The sequence below is a fragment of the Hakea prostrata genome, chromosome 5 (assembly GCF_041222555.1).
Source record: "Hakea prostrata isolate BN-2017 chromosome 5, UWA_Hpros_2, whole genome shotgun sequence".
Classification (NCBI taxonomy): Eukaryota; Viridiplantae; Streptophyta; class Magnoliopsida; order Proteales; family Proteaceae; genus Hakea; species Hakea prostrata.
In genome coordinates, this window is record NC_142604.1 from 40,874,953 (window position 1) to 40,899,916 (window position 24,964).

At 38.8% G+C, this 24,964-nt stretch overlaps 1 protein-coding gene across 1 annotated transcript in view; it reads left to right on the forward strand.

The window, feature by feature from the left end:
• The first annotated feature begins 2,138 nt into the window (after nucleotides 1-2,138).
• Nucleotides 2,139-24,964, forward strand: part of LOC149015988 (bifunctional aspartokinase/homoserine dehydrogenase, chloroplastic-like) — a 56,091-nt gene continuing 33,265 nt past the window's right edge. Inside the window, exons 1-11 of the mRNA XM_089157006.1 lie at nucleotides 2,139-2,514; nucleotides 3,428-3,468; nucleotides 3,568-3,942; nucleotides 18,975-19,063; nucleotides 19,200-19,503; nucleotides 19,663-19,715; nucleotides 19,808-20,022; nucleotides 20,120-20,207; nucleotides 20,285-20,398; nucleotides 22,919-23,017; nucleotides 23,242-23,436. Coding sequence (XP_089013132.1) covers nucleotides 2,366-2,514; nucleotides 3,428-3,468; nucleotides 3,568-3,942; nucleotides 18,975-19,063; nucleotides 19,200-19,503; nucleotides 19,663-19,715; nucleotides 19,808-20,022; nucleotides 20,120-20,207; nucleotides 20,285-20,398; nucleotides 22,919-23,017; nucleotides 23,242-23,436 — 1,722 coding nt within the window. The 5' untranslated portion in view covers nucleotides 2,139-2,365. The remainder of the gene's footprint in view (nucleotides 2,515-3,427; nucleotides 3,469-3,567; nucleotides 3,943-18,974; nucleotides 19,064-19,199; nucleotides 19,504-19,662; nucleotides 19,716-19,807; nucleotides 20,023-20,119; nucleotides 20,208-20,284; nucleotides 20,399-22,918; nucleotides 23,018-23,241; nucleotides 23,437-24,964) is intronic.

The window sequence follows — 24,964 nt, forward strand, 5'->3', positions numbered from 1 at the left end:
AAAGTTCATCCATCACCACCGATGGTTTCCGACCATCTAGCCTTTCTTCCGGCGACGCTTTTAACGTTGATGGTGGTGCTTTCTCCAGAAGAAAAGGAGGTGTTGCCGTATCTCATCTCTTGTATTGGAATCTCAACCGATGGTTGGAGGAAAACCCAGAAGAGTGCTACCATCGGTGGCCGTGGAGGTAGCGGCAGAGGAGATCATCCATCGTCTTTTTGAAAAAAATCGATTGTTGGAGATAATATCGCCGATTTCTCGAGGATATATCGCCAGGGGTGGAACCAACATTCAATATTGGGGGGGGGGCGAAGAATGGAAGTCCAGATGGGGAAACACCAATGGGTTTTCGCCACACATATTGTGTGGGTCTTTATAAGACCCATTGGGTCCCACCAATGAATTATTTTATTATATTAAGGAATAGATTCATATATATTTTGTGGGGCCCACACATAGATTCACATAAATTAAAGCATCCGTACAAAAAAAAAAAAAAAAAAACCACATGGCTTCAACCCTAAAAAGTTAGATGCAAACCAATTTTTATTTATTTACTTATTTTTATTTAAGGTAAGAGATGCAAACCAATGGTACTTAGTTGCCTTACTAATTGTAGACATTTTATTTACAATATAAAATCAAATAGAAAAAATTGTAGACGAAATAAAGAAAGAAAGAATATAAAATCAAATAAAGAATAAAAAAAAAAAAATAAAAAAAAGAGAAACACTAAATAAATTGAGAAAGTAAAAGAGTACCTAATTGTGGGGAAGATTTTTTCCCAATTTTTTTTAACCCACACTTATAAAAAGGGAAGAATAAATAGGAAGAAAGAAATAGAAGAGAATGAATAGGAAAAAAAAGAAAGAAAGAGGGGAGAAGAGATATGAGAGAATGAGAGAATAAATAGGGAATGAGAATAAGATTAGCTAGCTTGAAAATCAACACGGAGAATCTCCATCAAATCCGAAGGAGGCTCCTAAATGAAAGACCATGAATTTCCATGTTGATAGATAGAGAACCTAGACAACCAATAGGATCTTGATTATCATCTCTTCCCGATGCTGAAAGAGAATAAATAGAGACGAATAGATGGTGAATTCCTTCAATTATCTAGCCATGACTTTCCTATCCCATTTATGATCTAGATTGAGCAAAGATTGCTTCTTAATCGCACTTGGAGGGCTCCCATATTTAATGCTAGTGACAAACCTTCTTTGGATTGCCAATAATTCTGATTCGAGAACTTCACAAAGGGAATTCCTTTTAGTGAACCCGCCTCTAAAATTACCATCCTTGTCTCTAATGAGTCCACCTAATTGGGCAAATTATTGTCGATTATTAATAGCAGCATCGGTATTACATTTAAACCAGAGCCCTTTTGGGGGCTTCCACCCTATAGTGTGTTTCATTTGCATGGGTATTTTAACTGAAGAACAACAGCTCCTCCATGCATTTTGTATTCCATCAAAGTATTCTTCAAAAATTTCCTTTAATCCATTTTTATAGAAAGAGATGATAATAAATAGGAAGAAAAGATGTGAGAGAGAATAAATAGGAATTGATGAGTTAATTTTTAACTAGATATGACTTTTATACCCATTATTTTACATTTAAAAATTGTTCTTAATATTGGGGGGGCCAAATAGTGACATTCCACATGTGAGAAGAGAAAAAAGTGGAAAAAATGAAGAAAATTAATATAAAAAATCTAAAAATTTAAGGAATTAATAAAAATTTGAAAAATCCGGGAGGGGAGCATGGCCCCCGGCCCCTTAGTGGTCCGCCAATATCGGCGATAAAAGGTAAACTTCGTGTCATTGGAGGGTGTCATGTAAAGTAGACCTGATATATTGACAGGATAAAAGTGTTTAAAGTAGATGATATAATAAAATGAATTTGGCGTGCCTAAAAAAGATTCGGATCAACAACTACCCATGTCAGCTCAATTTATAATGAGTGGTAGAATTTAATCACGTGAAATAATTTAATCTATGGAATACGGTAAATTGATAAGTATCCTATTATGTAAATGTGGTGGCTCATGACTGTTGGTTTTTTTTTTCCTCTTCACTATCACATGTGGCTGCTGGGTTTGGGATCCATGTTTTAGCTGTGGGTCCCATGTCATGTTGGTATCGAATGACAAATCCATGATCATAAGGGTTGGGATTCGGCCGTCACAGTGGTACAGTGACAAATATTTTCTTCATGAAGCTCAGAGATCTTCTCGTCTAGAGAGCGAGTCGGTCTGATTTTCCCGACCTTCCAGTTGTCTCGTGTATCAGTTCAGTATAAAGGGAAGAAAGCGAAGTGAAGAAAAAAAACTCATCTTGCATGCCCTTTTGCTTCCACAGCCGCCATGGCCTTCTCGTTTTCTTGTAGCTTACCTTCCAATGTGGGGTTTCACGATTACCAGATTAAGAGTTTCAACTCAAAACGCCATGATTTATCGTATTCCTCATTCATTATGAATGGCGGAGATCTTCTTAGACGGTCTGCTTTTCTCAGGTAGATGCTCATGTTGCTCCATTACTGCATCATATTTGCTTTCTTGGCTAATTTGATCTGTTCTCCAATTTATTTTAGTTTGTATACACACGGGTCTTTGTTGTTTCTCCAATATTGCTGAATGTCTTGTTCAATTACTTCAGATTCGGATTTGTGTGAAGTTGTTTGAGTGGATTGGAATTCTGTAGCGATTGCTTAAACATAAAAATGTATTTTTTAAAATTTAAAGTTTGCTTCATTTTGGTCTAGCGTGATCTCTGTTCGAATACAGATGCATTGTCATCAATGTTTGATAATTCGACGTAGCTAATTGGTTAATAAATCTTATGTCTCAGGTTTCCTCCATTTTTTTTTGGTGGGGGGGGGGGGGGGTGAGGAAGTGTGGTAAAACCTTATTCTTGCTCCAATTCAAAAACAAAAAAAGTTCAGGATGTTCATAATTTTGCTAAAATTTAACTTATTCATGGCTGGAATTGCTTAGATATAGTAGACTCACCCAAATTAAGAGAGACATGTTAGAATAGATTGGGAGTATGATAACAAAACAGAGACCATTATGCTATGGAGATTTTCTTCAAACATGAGCAGGACTGTATTGAGGTAAGTACATAACTTTGTCAACTCATTTTAAATATCAGATTTAATTTTTGTCAATATTTATCTTCTGAACTACAAACTTAAGTATTGTAATGGATGGTCAAGCATTTTTTGTTATTTAGTTGGTAAATAAGTCATTGTTGCCTTCCTTCTGCTCCTCTGACACCTCTTCCCCCCCCCCCCCCCCAGAAAAAAAGAAAGACAGAAATTCCACCTGTATCTTTTCACTGCTTCTTTACAACTCCTAAAGATTTTTTATTTTATTTTATTTTTTTGGGTTTTCTTATTCCGGAACTGGATCAATTTCTGAGAGCAGAGTGGAGCCATCCCATTCCAAGATCTTTTCACCTGTTCGAGGTTCTTTCACTTGACTTTTTCTGTATGATACTTCAAAGGATAAATAGTTACTTTCTTCTCAATGCACTAAGGCACAGTTGAACTTCACTTATTTGACAGGTGTAGCGGTGGACACGTCCTTGGAAAAAACTGAACTTCCAAAAGGTCAAACATGGTCTGTTCATAAATTTGGTGGGACATGTATGGGCACCACCAAAACCATTCAGAGTGTTGCAGAGATAGTAATCAAAGACAATTCAGAAAGGAAGCTTGTAGTTGTTTCTGCAATGGCAAAGGTTACAGACATGATGTATGATCTCATTTATAAGGCACAATCACGGGATGAGTCGTACATATCTGCATTGGATGCTGTTTTGGAAAAGCACAGGCTAACAGCACTTGAGCTACTTGGCGGAGATGATGTTGCCACTTTCCTTTCACGGTTGCATCATGACATTAATAATCTCAAAGCCATGCTTCGTGCAATTTACATAGGTTGTTTCAAGATCTCAGTGGTTCTTACCATTAACTTAAACTGCCCTCTTTGCATCACAAAAACATAATTATGCCCAAATGTAGGTACATACTCACATCGTACTTAACATTTTAAATATTGCATGTCAGAAAAAATTAATCGAGTTTGTATTGTAATACTTAAGGGTAGACTGGGCATGCTGGTGCTATCCTCAGGCTGAGTCTCTGTCTCTTCCTCTGATCCAGATCAAGCTCCAATTTAGGCTTGTTTTTTCTTTTATAAGCTTAGGTTGGATATAAGTTATGGGCCTTTAATCCTATAGATATAAAGTCTAATTAATGATAATGGGCCTCATCTAGGGGTCCAAAATCGACCTTTGAAAAAACATTGTTATTTGGTTCAAATGGGTTTCATTTTGATGTAATCTTGGTCCAACTTAAGTTGTACAGACAGGTAGGTTACTTTCGTAGGTTTTCAGTAAATTTTATGGTCTTTAGGACCCCTCGCTTGTGTGCTGACTTGTTAGAAGTCTTTTAAGTTAGTTAGAGTTGTCTTAGTAGTCTAACCCCCCCGGGCCCCCTTTTGGCAGCTTTGTTGAGTCTTGCTACCCCCTGCATAGAGTGATTGAGATATGCTGAGTTTAGTATTTTTTTAAGGAAGTCTTTCCCATTTTATTTCTACTTTGTAAGGCTGTTAGTGATTTTATAAATTCCTCCTTGAGGTAAGAACAAAGTAGAGAATTTTTAGTAAAATTGCCTGTTTTGTTTTGTTAGTTGAGGCTTGGTCTGGGCCCTGTCTTCCTCTTTAAAACTAGTGAGCAGCCTCTCCATTAATCACCAAGTGTTAGCAAAGCTACATAATGAGCTTTTGAAATAACAAAAAACGGATGCAGAAGACCAGATTTTATGTGGTTCACTGAAAGGCTACGTTCACAGCCGAGTGGAGATGGTTCCACAATGAGTTGAAGAAATAAAGTGCAACCCTGAATTGTTTTCTTCCCTTCTTAACCTGTTGAGACTTGAGAGACAGTTTAGAAAGATACAGGTGAAATCCTCGCTTTAGAATGAAGACCAAAATGCCTTGGCACCCCAAAACATCCAAAAGAATGAAACATGAACTCCGAAGATTTTGGGGCCCACTGATGTAAACCAAGGAGGAAAGGACTACGCATTTGATGGATAGCAGAGTTTTTAGGGGTTTGGGAGCTTGTAGCTAAGGGAGATGGGCTTCAAGGGTTGCGGCTAGGGTTGTAGGTCTTCGGTCAAGCTGGGTTTAATAGGTAATTGAAGAATAGGTGCTGCTAATTGTTTTCTGAAGGGGAAAACATCAATTCAATTCTTATTTTTTTATTCCTAAATGTGATATTTTGGCTTGGGGAAGATTTTATTTAGTGGTTTTCTGGATGTTAAATACCATTGGTGATGTGAACCGGATCTTCAGGATCACCCAAAGATGGCCCAGGGAGGTTACTAGTACCTTGTGGTCCGACTAGCAACACAACGAATTTCGGCCAGTTTAGGGGCATTTGGTCATTTCGGGTACCCCTAATCCAACCCAATTTGATCTTAGCCCAACTCGGAATTTCGTTAGGAGTCCAAGTCTGTTTTTAATTTTTTTATTTGAGTTAGTCCTTGTTAAGTTATGAAAGAGTCCTAGTATTAGGAGTCTTAATTAGAGAAGGATTTTTTTTGGGTGGTTTGTTCCAGTATGTTAGTAGGATCTTATATTTATTTTTACTTTTATATTTGAGTCCTTGGTTGTAAAGTTATTCAAGAGTCCTAGGGTAGGAGTCCAAAGTAGAGAGAGATTTTCTTAGTTAGAGTCCACTTCTTACAAGGAGCCTAGATCTACTTTTATTTGCAATCTGGATCATTTAGGTTGAGTTATGATAGAATCCTTGTTTGAATGTGAGCATTTAGTCCAAGTAGAGTCCTAATTAGAACCATCTTCTAAGTTTGATTCCTAGTGTGAGTTAGTTCAATGTAAGGCAATAATAGCCCCCTACCTTTTAACAATTTAGATTATGATTAATATTTAAAATTTGAGATTTGAAGGAGCAATGCTAGGAGTCATGGGTTCCCTAAGAGGGAGCTTATGGCTGCTACTGTGTGATATTTCTACTGAATTTTGAAGCCTTTGAATTCCCTTGCATTGTTCAAGTAAGTATAAGACACCCCCACCCCAAGCCCTACCCCCTACTTTCTTCTCCTTCCATTTGCAGCCTTTCCCATCCCCAAACCCTAATTTTCAAAACAGACTTAAAGTTCAATTCTGAAGTGAAAATTACAGCATGGTTTAGTCGTGAACGTCATGAAGCCCCAAGTCCTAGCCCTACCTGAACCCTTGCTAGGCTATTCTAAAACCCTAGAACCTTCAAATCAGCTCTTACCCTGCAATCACAAGGTGTACAAAGCCCTAAATATCTGCTTTATATCTTTGAAGATCTAATTTCAAGGTTATTAAACCCTACTTTATTGTTGGTTCACTTGATTAAGATCCCGAGAGTGAGCCTTAGATTTAGGGCTTGCATCGATCCTTGAAACCCTAGATTTTTGGTTCGCATCAATTGGATGGGTTATTTTTATTGGCATTGGAAACACATCACATTATGGCTGGGTAATGTCTCATAGTTTAAGAAATGCTTCACCTATTTTATGTGAACAGTTTAAGAAATGCTAATTTAAGGACTAATTAGAGAATTAAGGTATTCTAATTATGGGCATGATGTTGATGCAGGTGTAGGAAGGCTCCTGATGCTTACCTACTGATGTAAACCATATCTAGGACCACCTAATGAGGGCCCAAGTGGCCTTACTAGTGTCCTATGGCCCTATCAGCAACCCAGGCAAACTCGTCCAAGTATAGGGGTATTTTGGTACTTTTTCACTTTTTATCGAGTGAACCTAAGGTTTCTTTAGGTTCGGTACATTTGTGGGACCTTAAGTCTAGTTCTATATTTGAGTTTGAGTCATTATTTGTTGAGTTGTTGAAAAGTCTTTGTTAGGATGGGATTCCTAAGTTTAAGGGAGTTCCCCATTTTCAATCTACTTCTTGCATGGATTCCATATCTACTCTTAGATTCCAATTTGGATCATTCCAGAATGAGATATGATAGAATCCTTGTATAAGTAAACGGTTTTTAGTCAAAGTAGGAGTTTTAGTTTGATTTGTATTGCAGGTTGTAGTCCTAGCTTAATTTCCTTCAATAGGCTATAAATAAGCATCTCTACAATGTCAAGCTCAGTTGATGATTATTAAATAAAATTGAGATTTGAGGGAGAATATTGCTGTCGTAATGGGTTTCCTCAAGGGGCACTTGTGGCAGCCTAGAGTGAAGAAATTCTGCAGAATTTGTGAGAAGACCTTGCCTACTAGCATCCTTCAAGTGAGGAAAACACCCCTCCCCAAAACCAGGTTCTCCCTTCTCATCCCTTTCATTCATAGACTTCCCCAGCCCCTCCCAACCCTAGTTTCTGCCATTACAGCCCCTTCTGCATCAAGAAACATTCCCTCCCCCTTCCCTTACTGTGTAGCATCCCCTATTTCCCTTCCCCAAGGGCTCAACCTTAATCTCCTACCCTCGCTACCCTAGGTTATCAGTTCCTGACCCTTTCCCTCACTTTTCTTTCTTCTTCTTGTTCATCTAAAGATTGCGACAACTTCCGGAATTTCCTGAAACTAAAAACCAGAGTTGCAGCAGCATTCTAAACCATAGATTCCCCATCCCCTTTGACCTAGACCCACACCTTTTGGACTGAGACTTACCTCCCTTCTATCCCCTACCTTTGACCCTAAGTAACACCCCTCCCTTCCCTCAAAACCCTAGAAAAATTCTTCAATTCATCTTCTTCATTAGGAACCCTAACCCTAAAATCTTCAAAACCCTGAAACTCATTTTTCTGTTAACCAAATCCTAAACCCTTTTAGAGTTGGCTTCTACACCACCTATTGAACACTTGACCTAACCCTAGCCCTAATCCAAACCCTAGAAACCCTAAATTCTTAAGAAATTTAATTGTGAATTTTAAAATTACAGCAAGAGTTTAGAGTTGAATATCATAACCCTAGTTCCTAAATCCTAGCCAAACCTAAGTCTACTCTTTTCTAAACCCTATAACCAATAAACTAGCCAGTTACTTGCTATCATAGCCTCATAGGGTATTCTAAACCCTAATTGACTGCTGATTCTATTGAAGAGGATCTTGGGGTGACTTAGATTTAGGGGATTACCTCAAGCAACCAAATCCTAGGTCCTGGTTGAAATCTCCTACACGGCTATGCATAATGATCCTGGTGTGGGGAGGCTATTTATAGTCATCCATACTGCATCAAAATTTATTTTAAAATTGTCATGAGAATGACCCATATGCTCTTTTTCTCAAAGATTTATGAGATTTAAGGATTGATGGAGCAGATACGAGCTTGTTCAGTTATGATTGGCTGATTCTTGTTAGTTTTAGTCTTTTAGATGAGGATGATGAGCATAGGATGGGCCACCCAAGCATCCAGGAAGATTCTGATCAGGATTGGCTAGAAGATATATATTTCCTCATTCCAATTCTTTCAACCCTCAATTTCTAACACAAAGTGGTTTCTTGAGGGTTTGCATAATTTTTATAGCAAATATACTCTGTATATGGAGAGGGCAAGCCTTGGAGCAATGACAAAGGTTACTCCACTATGACCTAGTTTTCTTGGGGTTCAGGTCTGGAAATATTCTCTTTGCAGAAGCAAAGGGCTGTGTACATAATGGCTGTCCTGCAGTGGCAAGAGCCTTGAATACTGGGTATGTCCATCATATCATATACAAAATATAGATTTTGAACTTGCTAACCTTCTATTGGAGATTGGACTATACCATCTCAAATCATGGTTCAAGATCTCACTCGCACCAATCATTTTGCTGTTAAAAAAATTAAGCCTATTTTAGGCCTTTTAAAATAGAAAATTAGAAGTTCAACTTGCTAGCTGTATATAGGAGAAAAATTTCCTCCCAAATTAATGGCCCAACTTGGTGACTTTCAAGGGTCTTTTGGGGTTGGGATCATGGTACAAGTTTCAACCAAAATGTGCGAAATTTTGGTTGAACTCTCTGTTTTATAGGAAACTGAGATGAAACCTATGGTGTATCTAAACCTGCGAGATTTGGTTTCGTGGCTTTCGCCAAGGCAAAGTTGACCCCCAGCCCCTTTTTGCTGATTTTTTGTGCTTTCAACACATTTTCACCCAATTTTAGTTACTCCTTTGCCTTCCATCACACATTGCTCCTCCTTTGGGGCTTTTGGAAGATCTTTACAAGGTTTGTTCCAAACTTCCCCTATTTTGATTTGTTGATGGCTTAAATGGTCTTGTATGGCTATGAGATTAATATATGTTTTGTCTAAGACTATGATCTATGATTTGGGCTATTCAATTTTACAAAGTTTCTATCTTGGAACCTCTCATGTGCTAGTATGCTTTAATGTAACTTCTCATTGTTTTTTTTTTAAAGCAAAATGCCAGTTCCATTGTGTTTATTATCCTTTAAATAAGAAGTAAGCAGGAAATTAGGTGAAAAAATCATCAAAAAAGGGCTGGAACTTGCTGTCAGAACTTGTAGTGAAAAATTCCAAGTTTCGACAGGAAGTTTGTTGAAACCCACATATCTCAGTTTCTGGCCTAGTTGAAACCTGCCTCGAAACTAGGATTTCGATCGTTGGTTGGGATTTGCTATCTAGAGTATTTTAGGCTTTTAAAAAACAATTGTAGCTTCAATTTGATGAAAAAACACTTGTAAAGAGTTCCATTTTGACCCCCAAGTTTGAATCACTATGTTGAAGAAGTGAAGGTGCACACTTTAAATCCTATCGTACACAGATCATTTACTTATTCATCCTCAGTGTTCAGATTACAAGGTTCACATACCATAGTAGTTTGAGTTATAGGTTACTATATGAGAGTATAAGACTAGAGGCACATTTATTCATCTAAAAAAAAAAAAAGACTAGAGTCATTAAGCAGCTCCACCAGCTCCTGCTCCTTGACAACAGCACCAGCACTAGTACCGGCTCTACCAGCTTTGCCTCCTTTACCATCTCCACCAGGTCTTACATCTCCTCTACCTCCTCGGTTTTAGCCTAGTCCAAATAATACATGTGTTGCGCTATAGCTTCTCATGCATCAGGGACTTGTGGCACTTGGGTGTATTTGCATAAACCTTAACCAAGTGTTGTTTCAACCTTGTTTTACTCCACCAATGACTCTACCACAATACTTACACATTGTCTTTTCTTTACTTGCATCCATCGGGACTTTGTGTTTCCATGCAATGTCGTCATTTTCCATCGTGTAGGATTAGGAAGCTATAAAAATTAGTTATAAAACATCACATTCAATGCATGGTTCTCAAAACGTCCGCCTAGGCCCGCCTTGCAGCTGTCTAGGCGCCTAGGCCCATTTTAAGTCAAGGCTACTTGGTGTCACCTTCGTTTTTGTTGCCCTCTATTACCTTGACTTGCTTTGTTGCCTTGACAAACGGCGTTCAATGTCAAAGTGAAAAGCTTAGGATATTTGTAGTATATTAAACAAATACAAATTGTCAGCTTTTGTGTTCAAAATTCAAAGTTCAAACTTCAAGCTGTAATATGGAGAAGTGGTGAGTAGTGAGTGCATCACTTGGCATTTTGGAACATCTAGTTTTATGTTTGCGCCATTTAGGTTGTCCATGTCATCATATTGTTGAAGACCGTAGTACCTCTCATATGTGTTCACATTCTCAAATATGTGTTATGATCAGCTTGCTGAAGGAACAATGACCAAGGGTAACCTTCAATGGTCATGAAGCCAAATTTTGAGCCATGGTTTTGAAGGGGTGGGTATGGCTTTTCGAGGTAGTGACTCAATAAACCTCCTATACACTTGTAGTAATACTGGCTTGGAATGGGTTTGGCTTCATATTGAGGTCCAAGTTCTCCATAGCCACTGGTAGACCCATAAGATACTGGTGTCTTCTCTTCTAAGAGTAGATATTATAATCTATTGTTGTCAAAGCGTTCCCTAGGCGGCAAAGTGGTTTTTCAACCGCTTAATTGACATGCTGTTTTTTTGTCGCTTTTTCGCCTAAGCGCTACCGCTTTGTCGCTGTGTGTGCCTTATTACCGCCTAGACGCTAAAGCAGACGCTTTTTTGACATTTTGTACGTAACTTTTTTTTGTAATTTTTTTTTTAAAAATCAAAATTTATTCTACAAAACCATATATAATTTAATAGCTTAGTCATTTCAGAATCAAGTCCCAAATTGCAAAGGACTGAGGCCCAAAGTGACATATGGCCTCTACAAGCTCCAAGGGCGCGCTACCCCCACACCCCTGTCGAGGCAGCCTCCCTGGACCACGTGCTTGTCGGCAACATAATGTGAAGCATGAGCCATACTCAACATCGAGAATCAATGAATCATTAATGACTTGGAAATCGGAATAATGAGATCTATTAATTTATCATGTTCGCCCTGTTAGTATGCTTGATGAGATGAACTTATGTTTGTGTTCTTTTTTTTGGATAATTTTTCATAATTATGATTCTTGAATGCTTTCTTTTTGGATGAATGTGACTATTGAATGTTTTTTAGCTTATTATAGAAAGTAGTTGTACTAAAAAGCAGTTTAAAAGTTGTTGTATTGAAAATTTTTGACCCAACCGCTTTGGTCGCCTTATTGCCGCCTAGGTGCCGCTTTGTCGCCTAATCGCCAAGGCGGAGCCCCAATCGCTTTGATCGCCTTGACAACCTTGTTATAATCAGATTCAACACTTTGCTTGCTACAAGGATAGTCATAATGCCCATAAGCTGATTGCCAAGTTGATGGCATTGACTAAGTACTGTCGATGCTCATATTCCCATGCTTTTCTACTGTGCATGCACATATCACTAGGCTCCCCTTATAAATGCAGGTCACAATTTCACCTCTTGTTAGTAGCGAGGGCATTGTGGTCCTGGGCTTTTGTAGCATGTGTAAACTGCGATTCACATGTGAATTTGATTGGTTCCTTCCCTCGTTGACTTTGACTCTATTGGCTCTCTACACTGGGCCCCGACCATCAATCATCACCCGAGTCATCTCCGAGTCATTCACCACCACCATCACCATCACTGCATTTGGCCCTATAATCGACGTCATCATCACCATCATTTGAACTTCAACATCTTGAACTTCAGCAATAGTAGGTTGGCCAAGTGGATCCTCAAATGGGACAGCTGGTTGTGTATGTGCCATACCCTCTTCTGATAATGAGTGTGCTTCCATGTCAAGTGGGTCCGTGGCACTAACAATTATAGGATCAAGCGTCCCCTCAGTTTAACCCATCACTGGTGACCTTGATCGTTCACCAACTGATATGGCACATCCTCCTCTTCATTTGAATCTTGCAGAAAATATTAGCCAACACTTCTGGTTCGTAAGAAGAGGTATCTTCCATATCTTCATGTACGTACTTCAGCCTTAATCTCGTATATAAATGCATATACACCAATTACTTTAGTGTCTTGCTCTCCAACCTGTTGCATGTCCTACTGTGAACTAAAGAGGTTGTGCTCCAGTTTTGCTCGCAACCAAAGGATGAATGTGTCTGTGATAACATCTGAAGGGCTATCCTTCTCAGATTTGGTGTGCTTGTGCCATACAATACCATCCAATCAATTGCATAACGAAATGTAAAAATAAATTAAGGTCTTAAAGTCCATGGTTAGATGTATGACTACTGAATAGTCAAGTAGTTGGTTCTTTACTTGTATTGATTTAAAGATACTTACTGGGATCTCTCTTGTCCCAGCTGAAACTGCAATTGCTTTACCAAAACTCTTCGTAGAATCCCTGAACTTTTAAATCTGTAGAGTTGTAGACCCATGTTTCGACTTTCAAGTTAGTACAAGTTGAACTTAAAGCCTTGATGGTACTGATTATGGTACTAATCAGTAGTAAGAAATAAGCTCTTTGCTAGTTCTCACCTTTAAATTAGCATCTGACCTCGTATCTGAGTTTGGCTCTAACTTTCCAATGACTTTGGGAATGAAATTCGTCAATCGGTATCGTGTATAAGTTTATACTTGCAGTGATACTTTGGGTTCAAGTAGTAAGCTGGTGATGAGAAATATGAATTTGGTCAATGACTTAGTTATTTAGGATATGCAAATGTAATCAAAATTCTGAAGTATGAAACAAACCGGCTTCATATAAAGATGGGTTAAGTGCTTCTCCTATCTTCAATCAAATTGGCACTTTTAGGGGCATCAACGATTACCATCTCCTTCATCTTTTCAAGGGCAGCATATATATGGGCCAAGGTAGGCTTCTTTTTAGTGTTTACCATCCTTAGAACAGCCACAATTGGCTCTAGTTTACTTACTACTTCAAATCCCGCCAAAAAATATTTATTGGCATTGATTTGTTGGGCTGTTCTCCCTTCAACTGTGTTTGATTCAACCACCTAGACCAGTATTTACTGGCAAACATCAGTTGTAGACCCACCACTTTTGATTGGAAGTTCTTCACTGCAATATAATTGGTGGCAAATCTTGTGACACCAGGCTTCACTAGATCCTCACTACACTTTCTCCTCCAAGGTTGCAAGGCATACCCATGGTTGTATACTAATGTGGTCAATTACCTTGCTTTTTGGACCACACTAGACATGGATTCCCTATGTCCTTCAACAGTAGGTCAATAAAGTGTGCAACACAAGGTGTGCATAAGAATGACCCTGCCACTCTTCTTATCATCAACGCCTCCCTAGCTTTCTTGTGATTTGAATTGTTATTCTTAACAACTTGGATAACATGGCTTGCCCTGATCTCTGTCACTACCTTCCTTAACTTTTTGAAAAGAAATATGCATCCTTTACCTCCTCAGATGCATCCAAAGACTTAAAAAAACTGTAAAAGTTTATGATAGACTGCCTAGTAAGTCAAATCCTTCCATCACCCAAATTGGTCACCCCATATGCCTCCCTCCATGACTTTAGTGTCTCATCTACACTTCCAACTCCTTTTCTTGGGCAGGTACACATTTATTGACTCCCACAGTGTGGGTCCTTTTGATCTTGGACCAACCTTCTCAGCTGCATCAAACATAGCCTAGTAAAAGACCCCTTAGTGATGTAACTAGGGTTTGGGTCAGTCTTTAGGATCCTCTCAAGCTGAGCCAGCTAATAACTAAACACTCTGCAGGAAATCTATTTCAAATTTGGGTAGCCCTCGGGGAATGGATTTGGGAAAGGTTTGGCTATGGATGGGTTTGTGAAGGTTTAGGGTTTTAAAAATCAACAAGATGGGATGGATTTTGGATAATTTTAGGGTTTAGGGATACCCAATAATACCCTAGGATGAGGTGGGAATGATTGGGGTCTCTGGTAAGTAGCTTGAGGAGGAATAGGTAGGGGTGGGGATTCTGTGGCAAGAGGGTACAGGGATTTGGGGATGTAACCAGCCCCATACAGTCCCAGAAGGGTCAATAGAGGGCCAAGGGGGGCCAAACCTGGGGAGCCAAACCAGACCAGTGGCAAATTGGTCATCTTCCGCCCCTGGTTCAAGCCTTATATAGTTGGGTCAAGTCCAGCTAAAATTCTGGAGTTTAATTTTGTTTTCTTTTATTTTATCTGGAGTCCTAGTTTGGTAAGTATTGAGTTGTTTGGTTGTTAGTTGGTTAGGATAGAGTTCCTTATCTTAAGGGACTTTATCTTAAAGCTGGTTTTAAGTTGGTTTTATTCTGCTTAGTCCTATTTTAGTAAGTACTTGTTAACTAAGGGTCAAGTTTAGGAATTAGGATCCCTATTAGTTAGGGAGTCCTTATTGAAGTCAATTTGGAGTTTCAAGGCTATAAATGGCCTAGTTGTTTGATGTAGTGGAAAGTTTTGATTGAATGAAGATTGATTTGAGTTTTGGCTTAAGAAAAGTCGTGGGAGCCTTTGGGTGATGTGCGGCTGGGTTGTATGCACTTGCTTCTTCAATTCAATATCTCATCTGCTTCTTCAACCCTACAACTACAAGTTCCTGCAAGCTCTCTCAGTTACAAGTAAGTACAGAGGTCCCTAACCCCTCCCCACCTCCCTTAGCCGTCGGCCCCTCGCAAACATCCCCCCTCCTTTCCCTGCAGTTCAGCCCAAACCCTACCCCCCCTCTAACCACTGTGGCCCTCCCCTTCTCTTCTCCCTCCTGCAATACACCTTACCACCTCCAATGTTTTTCCAATTTGATCGATCCATAAAAAACTTGCTTCTTGCCTTTGTTTGCACCATTTGCTCAGTCAAATCCCTATCAATAATAGGTTGGAATGGTGGGGAAGGAGGCCCTCCCTACTTCACTCGATTTATTTACTTCCTTTAATCGAAATAATCGAATTGAATTTACTTTTGCAAGGTCTTTCGTTATTCTTTTTATAAATATAACTTTTTTGGTAATCCATCTTTTTTAAATAAATCCAGATGGCCAAGCAAGCGGGTGAGGAAGACATGATCTCCTTCATCGAATTTTGACTGCTAGCCCTATTTTACCTTATCCAGAATTTTCGGCAAGTCATCTTCTTCATAAGGTTTCTGCAGAATTTTCAAAAATCCCCAGACAGTTGCAGATCTGAAACTCCCAGAACAGCAGTACTTTAAGCCTTAGAATGTCCCATAAACACCTACTCTGCTTGTCCCCTTTCGCTGGAACTTTCCTGGGCTAACCCTAAGTCTAGGGAATTTACCTAATTACCCCTAACCCTTGACCCAGTTTACATTATTTGGGTCTTGCGGTTGAACTAGGAAGGGGTTGGGGTGAGTTCTTGAATCTTTCTTGATCTTCCTCTCTCTCTCTTTCTCTCTGTGTCTGTCTGTCTGTCTCTCTCTCTCTGCTTTTCTTTTTTCTTACTTTCTTCTCTTTTCGTTTCTGTTCTTTTTTTCTTTCTTGGATTCTGTGCAGGTTGAAGAATTACTTGAATGCAGAGTTCTGCAATTGAATAAAAGAAAGACTGCGATGGAGTTTTTAGGGTTAGGAGGGTGCTGCTTGGTTTGGGGAAAGAATTTGAAAGCTGGGAGTGGGGGAATGAAGGTGAGGGGGGCTAGAATGAGACTTACTCATGGGTAAAGGCTTCTGTTCAGAATCTTGGAGTGGAGGACACTTCACTGCGTGCTGCATGGATTCTCAGCCCTGAAGCACACTTGTGCACTTCCTGGCTGCAACTTTCATAATTTCATTTGTTAAAACTGAATTGAATTACAACCATGACTTCATAACTACTACTGTGGCTCCTTCTTGAACTCTTGAAGAAAAACCCATTTAACTTCTAACTAAGATTCCTAATTAACAACTTAGGAATCCACCATTAAATAATTAAAGGACTTCTACACAAAGTAGTACTCTTAAGTTATTCCCATACTAGGGCTCCAAATAACAAAATGAAAGTAGTTAGAACTCCACAAATTACCTGGAATTATGCCAACTAAATTGGGCTCGAATTATAGGTGACAATGACCAACATACCCCTGCATTGCCCCTCTTGTAGTGCCGCAAGCTGCTAGTGGGCTTGGGCCTTCTTTCGGGCTCTCCTGGGCTGCCTCTGGCTGGTTACATCACCTGGGGTACATTAGGGGATGTTATTGAAGAACATGAACTTGTTTATGGCATCCATTTCTTTATCTTCTTTACTGCCAAACTTTTGAGGGATGGTTGGTACTTGGTAGTATTCTTGTTGCCTGAAGGTAGTGGGTTCTTGTCAAAGTACTAGATCTGCAGTTTGTACTCTCATGTAGGTGGGGCCTTCTGCATGTTTAGTCTTTCTCCTTCTCTTACCTCCTTGCTCAAATATAGGGGCAACGAGTCAGATGCTCCCACTCCTCTAGCTTATTCACTCTGCCTCGTATTATCAAAATACAATGACTATCGACTTCCACGCTGCTTTTGTTGTAAGCTTCTCTACTTGGTCTGGCAGTCTACCCTAAGACTTCTTTTAATTCTAATCTTACTGTCATCCCCCTTCTCCTCCTCTATAGGCTGCCTTTTGTAACACAACTTCATCAAACTCCTTTGTTGTCTTCTCTCTGTGCCTTCTTCACTCTTCCTCCTTTCAAGTGGTTTACCAATGCATATTACTCTTCACAGGACTCCCCCACTTGACTTTGACCATATCTATGTAATCTCCCACCAATTGTTGCTTCAACCTAGTTGCACCCCCACAATTTAGCACGTTCCCACTTCCCACGAAAGACACTTTGGCTTCTCCATGTTTGCATGCAATCTCACTGCCTCCACAGTCTGCCATTTACAATGATATATAAGTACATATCATCAAACACTTGTGTGTATAGACATATATAATCAGAGTCAGAGTTTATACAACACATTCAAAAAGAATAGAATGAACTTGGTGCCAAAGGCTTCTGCACAAGCAGATTCTAAGGAGGCTTTCTTCGGTAGCTTTAGCCTAGCAATTTTTGCTGAGAGGTGGTTTTTATGCCTTGACCTCAGGCTGCAGCTGTGGTCCATCAAATAGATTTACAAAAGCATTCACATACATTAATTATTTAACTCTTAGGTATTAGACTAATACATTAACATATTAAAACATTAAAAAAAGTAAGCTAATGATTAGATTTTTTGGTTAATTAAAAACATTTGTTTGTAATTATTTGAAACATGATATGCACACTTTGTTCCAAGAACATAGCGTATCATGGTTAATTTTACATAATTGTATTCTTAAAAAGACTACATAACCTAGGAATCGTTTATAAAAATGAAGATAATTTTCTATCATTAAAAATATTTTTTTGGCTAACTAAATTAGATTATTGAATCTGAAAATTCAAAATAAATAGCATAATTGATGGAAAATATCTCCATGAGGTTGTAGGCCTTCCAATAGAGTGTAACGTTTATTATAATCATTTTCAAAACATTTCTATTTTTAATTTAAGTTTCTGATAAAACAATATTTTTTAATTCAGAAAATTTGAAAATCAATAATGGGAAAAATCTTGGTTTCATCAAAATGGAAAAAATCCTTGTTTTCATCAAAATGGGAAAAATCCTTGTCTTTATCAAAATGTAGGTCTGACCAACTTATCTAACATTTTTTTTTATTAACATTCATAAAACAAGTATAGAACACTTTGAAAAATAAAATTATTTGGGATGAAATCTCACCTTCCTTAAAGATTTGGAAGAACTCACTGGAATCCTTGTAGTAGATATTGTAGAACTGTTGTTGATGCTGTAAATGACATGTTCTGGTGAATTTACTGGCAAAAAGTTGGGCAAAGCAATGTATTCTGGACAACCAGAAGAAGAGATGGGTGAGATAGTCAAGATTTTGCCAAGATATGGTCGAGATCTGAGATTTTGATATCACTGTTGGACCTAGACCTTGATTCGACCAAGATTTGGTTCAGTTTTTCAACTTTCTGATTCTCGCCTTCTTCTTCTTTTGCCTTTCTGACAACGAGGTATCGAGTTCTCAAACCACATCTCGAATAAGAAATAAAAGATAACAGGGGAAGAAAATATGACCCTTGAATCTCAGTAGGTTGCATGGATATACTGCAAATGTCCTTGACTAGGAAGATTTGGAGGCTAGGTTTGGTTTAAGTAATTGTTGGATGAGAAATGTTGCTATCCTTTTTGGATGCATGTCCTGCTGAGGACAAGTGTGGAATTACTTTTTCACTTTACTTTTACTGGATACCTTAGAAGAGTCCTTTATTCTAGCTAAGTTTCAGTGTAGATGGATTTTGAAGTATTTCCTAAGATTGGCTGTGGTCTTCTGTTCATTTTCCTTTTGAGTGCTCCAGCCCTGATTCAGGGCATCAGACAGTTGTATAGCTTTTTTGTTTTCATGTATCTTGTTGCACCAAATCATCTCAAGTGTTTCTTGGTTGTTGGTTATTAATCATATCTCCATTTTCACTATATTAGACATTTTCATCGGTTTAGAATCTAAATGGAAAAGGTTCACAATCTAATTGAACTTCATTTATAATTTGTTTTCTGTACTTCTAAATGGTAACCGTTAGTTCACTCAAGTTACTGACATGCTTAGTTATGCAGCTGGTCATGCAACAGAGTCTTTTTCAGATTTCGTTGTAGGTCATGGAGAGTTATGGTCTGCTCATCTGTTGTCATTGCTAGTTAGTAAGGTGCAGTGGTTGGTTATTACCTTTATTTTCTAGAGCATTTTTTTTGGATAATTATCTAGAGTATTTGATGTAAATAATTGTTTATAGTCCTCCCCCTTTTCCGGTGAAGCTCTCTGAATTTACTCTTTTGATACAGTATGGAATGGATTGCAATTGGATGGATACAAGGGACGTTCTTATTGTAAATCCTACCAACTCCAACCAAGTTGACCCTGATCTTTCAGAATCTGGGAGAAGACTTGAGAAATGGTTCTCTGAAAATCCGTCAAAGACAATCATTGCTACAGGCTTCATAGCCAGCACACCCCAAAATATCCCTACAACTTTGAAGAGAGATGGGAGTGACTTCTCTGCAGCTATAATGGGTTCTCTATTGAGGGCTCGTCAAGTCACAATCTGGACAGATGTTGATGGTGTATATAGTGCTGACCCCAGGAAAGGTTTGAACTAGCCTTTATGTTTGTTCTGTTTCAGATTCATTGGTCATCCCTGTATTCTGTTTCTGGATTAAGTTAGATAAGTTTAATATAATTTTCTGGATATTTGTGAAGGATCCATGATCTGAGTTTTAGAGACTAACATGTATTTCTTGTCTGCAGTTAGTGAGGCTGTCATATTGAGAACTTTGTCCTATCAAGAGGCATGGGAAATGGTAAACTTGACTTCCTTTACCAATTGTACCTCAAATTGCTAGGGCTTGTATATTGCAGTTCTCGAATCACAACTTTCTTCCTTTTTATGCAGTCATATTTTGGGGCTAATGTTTTACATCCCCGGACTATCATCCCAGTGATGCGTGAGGACATTCCAATCGTAATAAGGAATATATTCAATCTCTCCTCTCCTGGTACAGTAATCTGCAGGCCTGCTTGTAATGAAGATGAAGATGGGCAGAGGATGGAGTCACTTGTCAAAGGGTTTGCTACAATAGATAATGTGGCCCTTGTAAATGTTGAGGGGTGAGCCATATTTCAAGATTATAACTGCATACTTTTTTAACTAATTGGAACTATCTTTTGTTATATAACTTTTGAGTCTCAAATTACCTGTAAGCAGAACTGGAATGGCTGGTGTTCCTGGCACGGCTAGTGCCATTTTTGGTACTGTGAAAGATGTGGGCGCTAATGTTGTCATGATATCTCAGGTACTTAAACCCTCTGATTTGAAGTTCTCTGCTATGAATTATTCACCTCTGAATATAGGTGTCTCGGTCCAATGCAGGCAAGTAGTGAGCATTCTGTATGCTTTGCTGTGCCTGAGAAGGAAGTGAAAGCTGTTGCAGAGGCTTTGCAGTCGAGATTTCACCAAGCATTGGATGCTGGGCGACTTTCTAAGGTGAAAAATCAGTTTGGGAAAAGATATGACCACTCAATCATTTACATGTTTTGTGTGATGACAATCTTATGCTTGCTTTTGTGTCCGCTTATCACACTTGCTTTAGTTCCTTGGTCTTTCATTTGGTTATTCGTTCCAGTAATTATGAACATGCTTGTAATGCCAAGATCTCAGAAATATCTTGGCTTATTGGAAAACCGAGATGGTATCACATATGAAAGTGAGAGGACTGCACCATGCTGGTTGAAATTTTGGTGGTCTCGGTTTTCTGGGTAGCATACATACACTTATTTATGCCAGAAACCAAGACATACACTTGCTTATGCCTAGGCAAACACTCATTGGCCTTTTTAGTTTGTAGCCTACCTAATAGGACACCCTTTGTAGGAACTGTGATATCTAGTCCGTCCATTTTCTGTCTACTATTAGAACTGTTTCACTGTGATTCTGGTTTCCTGTGTTGTCTCTTCATCCAAACCTCATTGGCTGTGATGTCTAGTCCATCCAATTTTCTGTCTACTATTAGAACTGTTTCACTGTGATTCTGGTTTCCTGTATTGTCTCTTCATCCAAACCTCATCATGGTTTTTTTTTTTTGGGTTGCTCTGCTAGACTCCTTTTGTGACATGTGGAATGATGGTGTGCCAATTCTGGCTGTTTGGTAGATAGAGCAAGATTGTGTTGGCCTCTGTCAAACTTTAGAGCCTAATTCAATGACAAAACTTTTCATGCTGGATATGACATTGTGACTGTGTTTTTGCTACCTCTCCATTTATAAGGCCCTAAAAATGGTATGCAAGAAACTGGAGAGTGCAGTGGAATTTCTGTAGAACCTAGGAAATGGTAATATGATCCACTTGGTTAAGTGGGAGTTTGTGTGCAAAACTATGTGCTGGCCCTCTTTGATTTGGAACATGTGCACAACAAAAGACATCTTATCTCTAAGGCTGTGTTTGTTTGCAAAGGTGGGGTGGGAAAAAAAAAAATGTGGGTCCCATGTGTAGTGGGGTGAGGGAGAAGGAAAGGAAAGGGAAGGGTTGTGGAAAAGTGATAGTGGTGGGTCCCATTTTTTACTTTTCCCAACTTTCCCACAAAGTCCCACCAAATATGTGGGGTTTTAAAATGGGTTGGGGTGGGAAAGTTGGGCTGCCACATCACCAGACAAGCTTCCTTGATTCAAGGAAGCTTGTCTCTCACTTTCCCACCCCATGCAACCAAACAATCTACCATTTTGGGATTTCAGGGAAAAGTGAAAAATCTACACTTTTTTCAAGAATTTTCCCACCCCTTTTTTCCCACCCCACCTTTATTCCAGCAAACAAACGCAGCCTAAGAAGTGGCTAGGAGATTCCCTAGAGTGGGAAGCAGCCTTTGGCCTTCTTGACTGAGTCAAGTTGGGTCTTTGAGATTCCTCTCAGAGTCACTCTTTGAATTTTTGAGTCCTTGGAAGAGTATGTGGCTGCTTCCCTCAAGATTCTCCCCCAACTTAGATTCCAAATCTGTAATGGTGATTGTATATGGTTGTTGGAGAAGCTCGTGTGGGTGTTCAACTTTCATGATTGTCTAGATTGTATAAGATTCTAGGTATGATCAACTCTGAAGGATGGTGTGCCAAATCTGACCTCAATCTGAAAGTTTCAATATGAATAGAAATACTTGAAATTTTCATACTACAATATTGTCACTTGACTATCCTCAGCTAAAAGATGTGTGTTTTTGGTTGAAACCAAAATCTTGAACCTTGCATGAAATGGTCAGGTATAGAAGAAGATGAAATGATAAAATTCACATGTATTGTGATTAAGCTTTTTGGTGGTCCATAGTTTAGTTTGCGCCCTTTTGGTTGTCAATGCTTTGTTGTGCAATTCGATTTCAGATAGAATATCTACATTGATTTTTTAACAAAATGCATATGCCAATGTGTTCTTTATACTCTAATTAGTTTAAATGCAGAGTCCCACCCTAAAATACTCCCTAAAACCTGTCGAAACTTGAAGTTGAAACTTGAACGAAAAAGTCCTAAGTTTCCTCGAAATTTCCTAGTTTCCCACCTAGGTTTCCCATTTTCACCTAGTCGAAACTTGAGTTTCCCTCAAATATTTTTCTATTGTTCTAGGACGTCTGTTGTATTATTCTGACATTTGTATTAATAAACACTAAGCTATTAACTTGTATTCTTCCGTACTAGTCTCCTGCGGCCTTCGCTATCGCTTTAAACTTCCTTAATTCCCATAGAGAAAGGGTGCTCATTTTCAACGCTACTTTCTCAACAAGCTCTAGTTCTAGGACGTTCTAGGTCTTCATCTTTGAGAATCTATTTCCAGTTATATGAGGCATTCAAAATCCGCATTGCCATCCCCATCTGAACCTGATAAAACATCAGTCTGAGTTGAACCAAACTCTAGAATCTGTCCAGAATCATTTGCTGGATTGTTTCATCTTATTGGTGGAAAACCTGTGGTCTTTCTCTGTAATTCTAGTCCTCTCTCTCTCTCTCTAACTATTATTTTTTTCCTCCAGGTTGAAGTTGTTCCAAACTGTAGCATTTTGGCAACAGTTGGCCAAAAAATGGCAAGCACTCCTGGAGTTAGCGCCTCTGTTTTCAGTGCACTAGCAAAGGTATTTTACTTTCTAAATCTTGTCATGTAGATAATCTGATAGTCTGTTAGATGATTCACCTGTTTAAGTGTGTAATGAATTGTCTCATCCAGGCTGGGTTCAGTTCTTGATCTTGGACACTTTCTTTCATTTGACCCAGTTTCTAGCTCTGCTGCATTATGATGGTGATTCTTTTTGCTTTGTTCATCATTTATATGGAATTTTTGTACTATTGTAATCTGCAGGCTAATATAAACGTCCGTGCAATAGCTCAGGGTTGCTCAGAGTACAATATTACTGTGGTACTAAAGCGAGAAGATTGCATAAAGGCTTTAAGAGCTGTCCACTCCAGGTTTTACTTGTCCAAAACCACAATTGCTATGGGTATTGTTGGATCAGGGCTGATTGGTAGCACATTACTTGACCAGCTAAGGGATCAGGTGCATTATCAGAAGGATTCTCCTTAAAATATTCTTGTCATCTTCATACCATTATATGTTTAATCCTTTTCCTATTGATGTGCTTATTGTACTCTAACTTGGTAGACACCAATGTCACCAATATAAAAAAGGGTTACTGCAACAAGTTTCTCATTTCCTTCATGCTATTACTTTTATCTCATGACAATTCTTTGTCTTAGGAAACAGAAAGACTTCATTTTATTGTACTATATCTTACTAACTGTACAAAGTTACTTTAGTAATGCCCAAAGTTTTCTGTCCGGTTCTGTATCAGATGCACGCACAACATCTTTGGCATGGAATCTAAATGAAAGTCATGGTTTCAGTGTCATTTCTTAATATTTTATGGTTTGGGGTTTGAGAATGGAATCATTACCATTGCAGTATTTTCAGGAAATTGAAGAATCATTCATATCTCATGTGTCTGTCTGCGTCTGGATCTGTAAATGTGTAGTCTAGATCTCATTTTTATATTTTGATTCCTGTAGCAGCTTCTGTCTGGACTACCAACTCTTGTACAATGATTTTTTAAAACTTAAAAAGATCTGCATACACTTAGGTGTGCAGCCAACATATTTTGCCCTTTATAATAGCTTAATCAAAGTCGGGAATATCATCAGGCCTGCCAGCTTTCAAAATTTTTCCCAGAAAGCTTCTTTAAGGTTTGCAAATTGCTTCCTTGAAAATTGGAAGTTTGAATAGAGTTACTGCCAGTAAGTAGTTCATAACTACAAATTACCTCGCTTATCTTGCTTAAAAATTTAATTTTGCAATGCTTAACATTTTTTAATTCAAAAAGGATTTCCTTCATGGCAACACCCTGTTTCTTTCCATCTGATTCTTCTGGCAGCTGCTTGGAATTGGAGCAGGATCCTTGACTTGATCATCTTATCCTTGCATGCTATGTTATGGAGGTTCCAGTATCCTACTGAAACTGCATTTTAGGTCTCCTGATTTTAGAATCTACTTTTTCCATGTTACTTTACTGTTAGCGTTCTAGACATCCTCGTCTTCTAGCTTTAGTGCATAAAATAGAGCCTCAGTTTCCTATTCTCTCCTCATGTAAGCCAACTGGACAACCTTCTTTTTCCCAATCATAGTGATTGTTCTCTAGAACGAATGGAAATACACTAAGTTCTTGTTACAACATCAAAATCACCAAGTCCATGGTGGTGTGATTGCTATCCGGCATTTGTGGACTATGCAAACGTTAAAGAAATCCAAGGAACCGGACATGTTGATGTGGTGAACTCAGCGGTGGGGGGGGGGAAAGGCATAGGCATTTGGGATCTCTCTCTCTCTCTCACACTCTCTCTCACACACACACACACACACACACACACCACATCTCCACCTTCTCTCTTTAGATCTCCCTTAGATGGTTGGAAGCACAGCGAGAAAATCCCTCCGAGAGGAGACGAGATCTGCTTATTCTGTCTCTCTGTCTCTCTGATGTAGGAGAAACCCTAGAAACTAGGGGACCTACAAAGTGGGCTACTAGACTCAT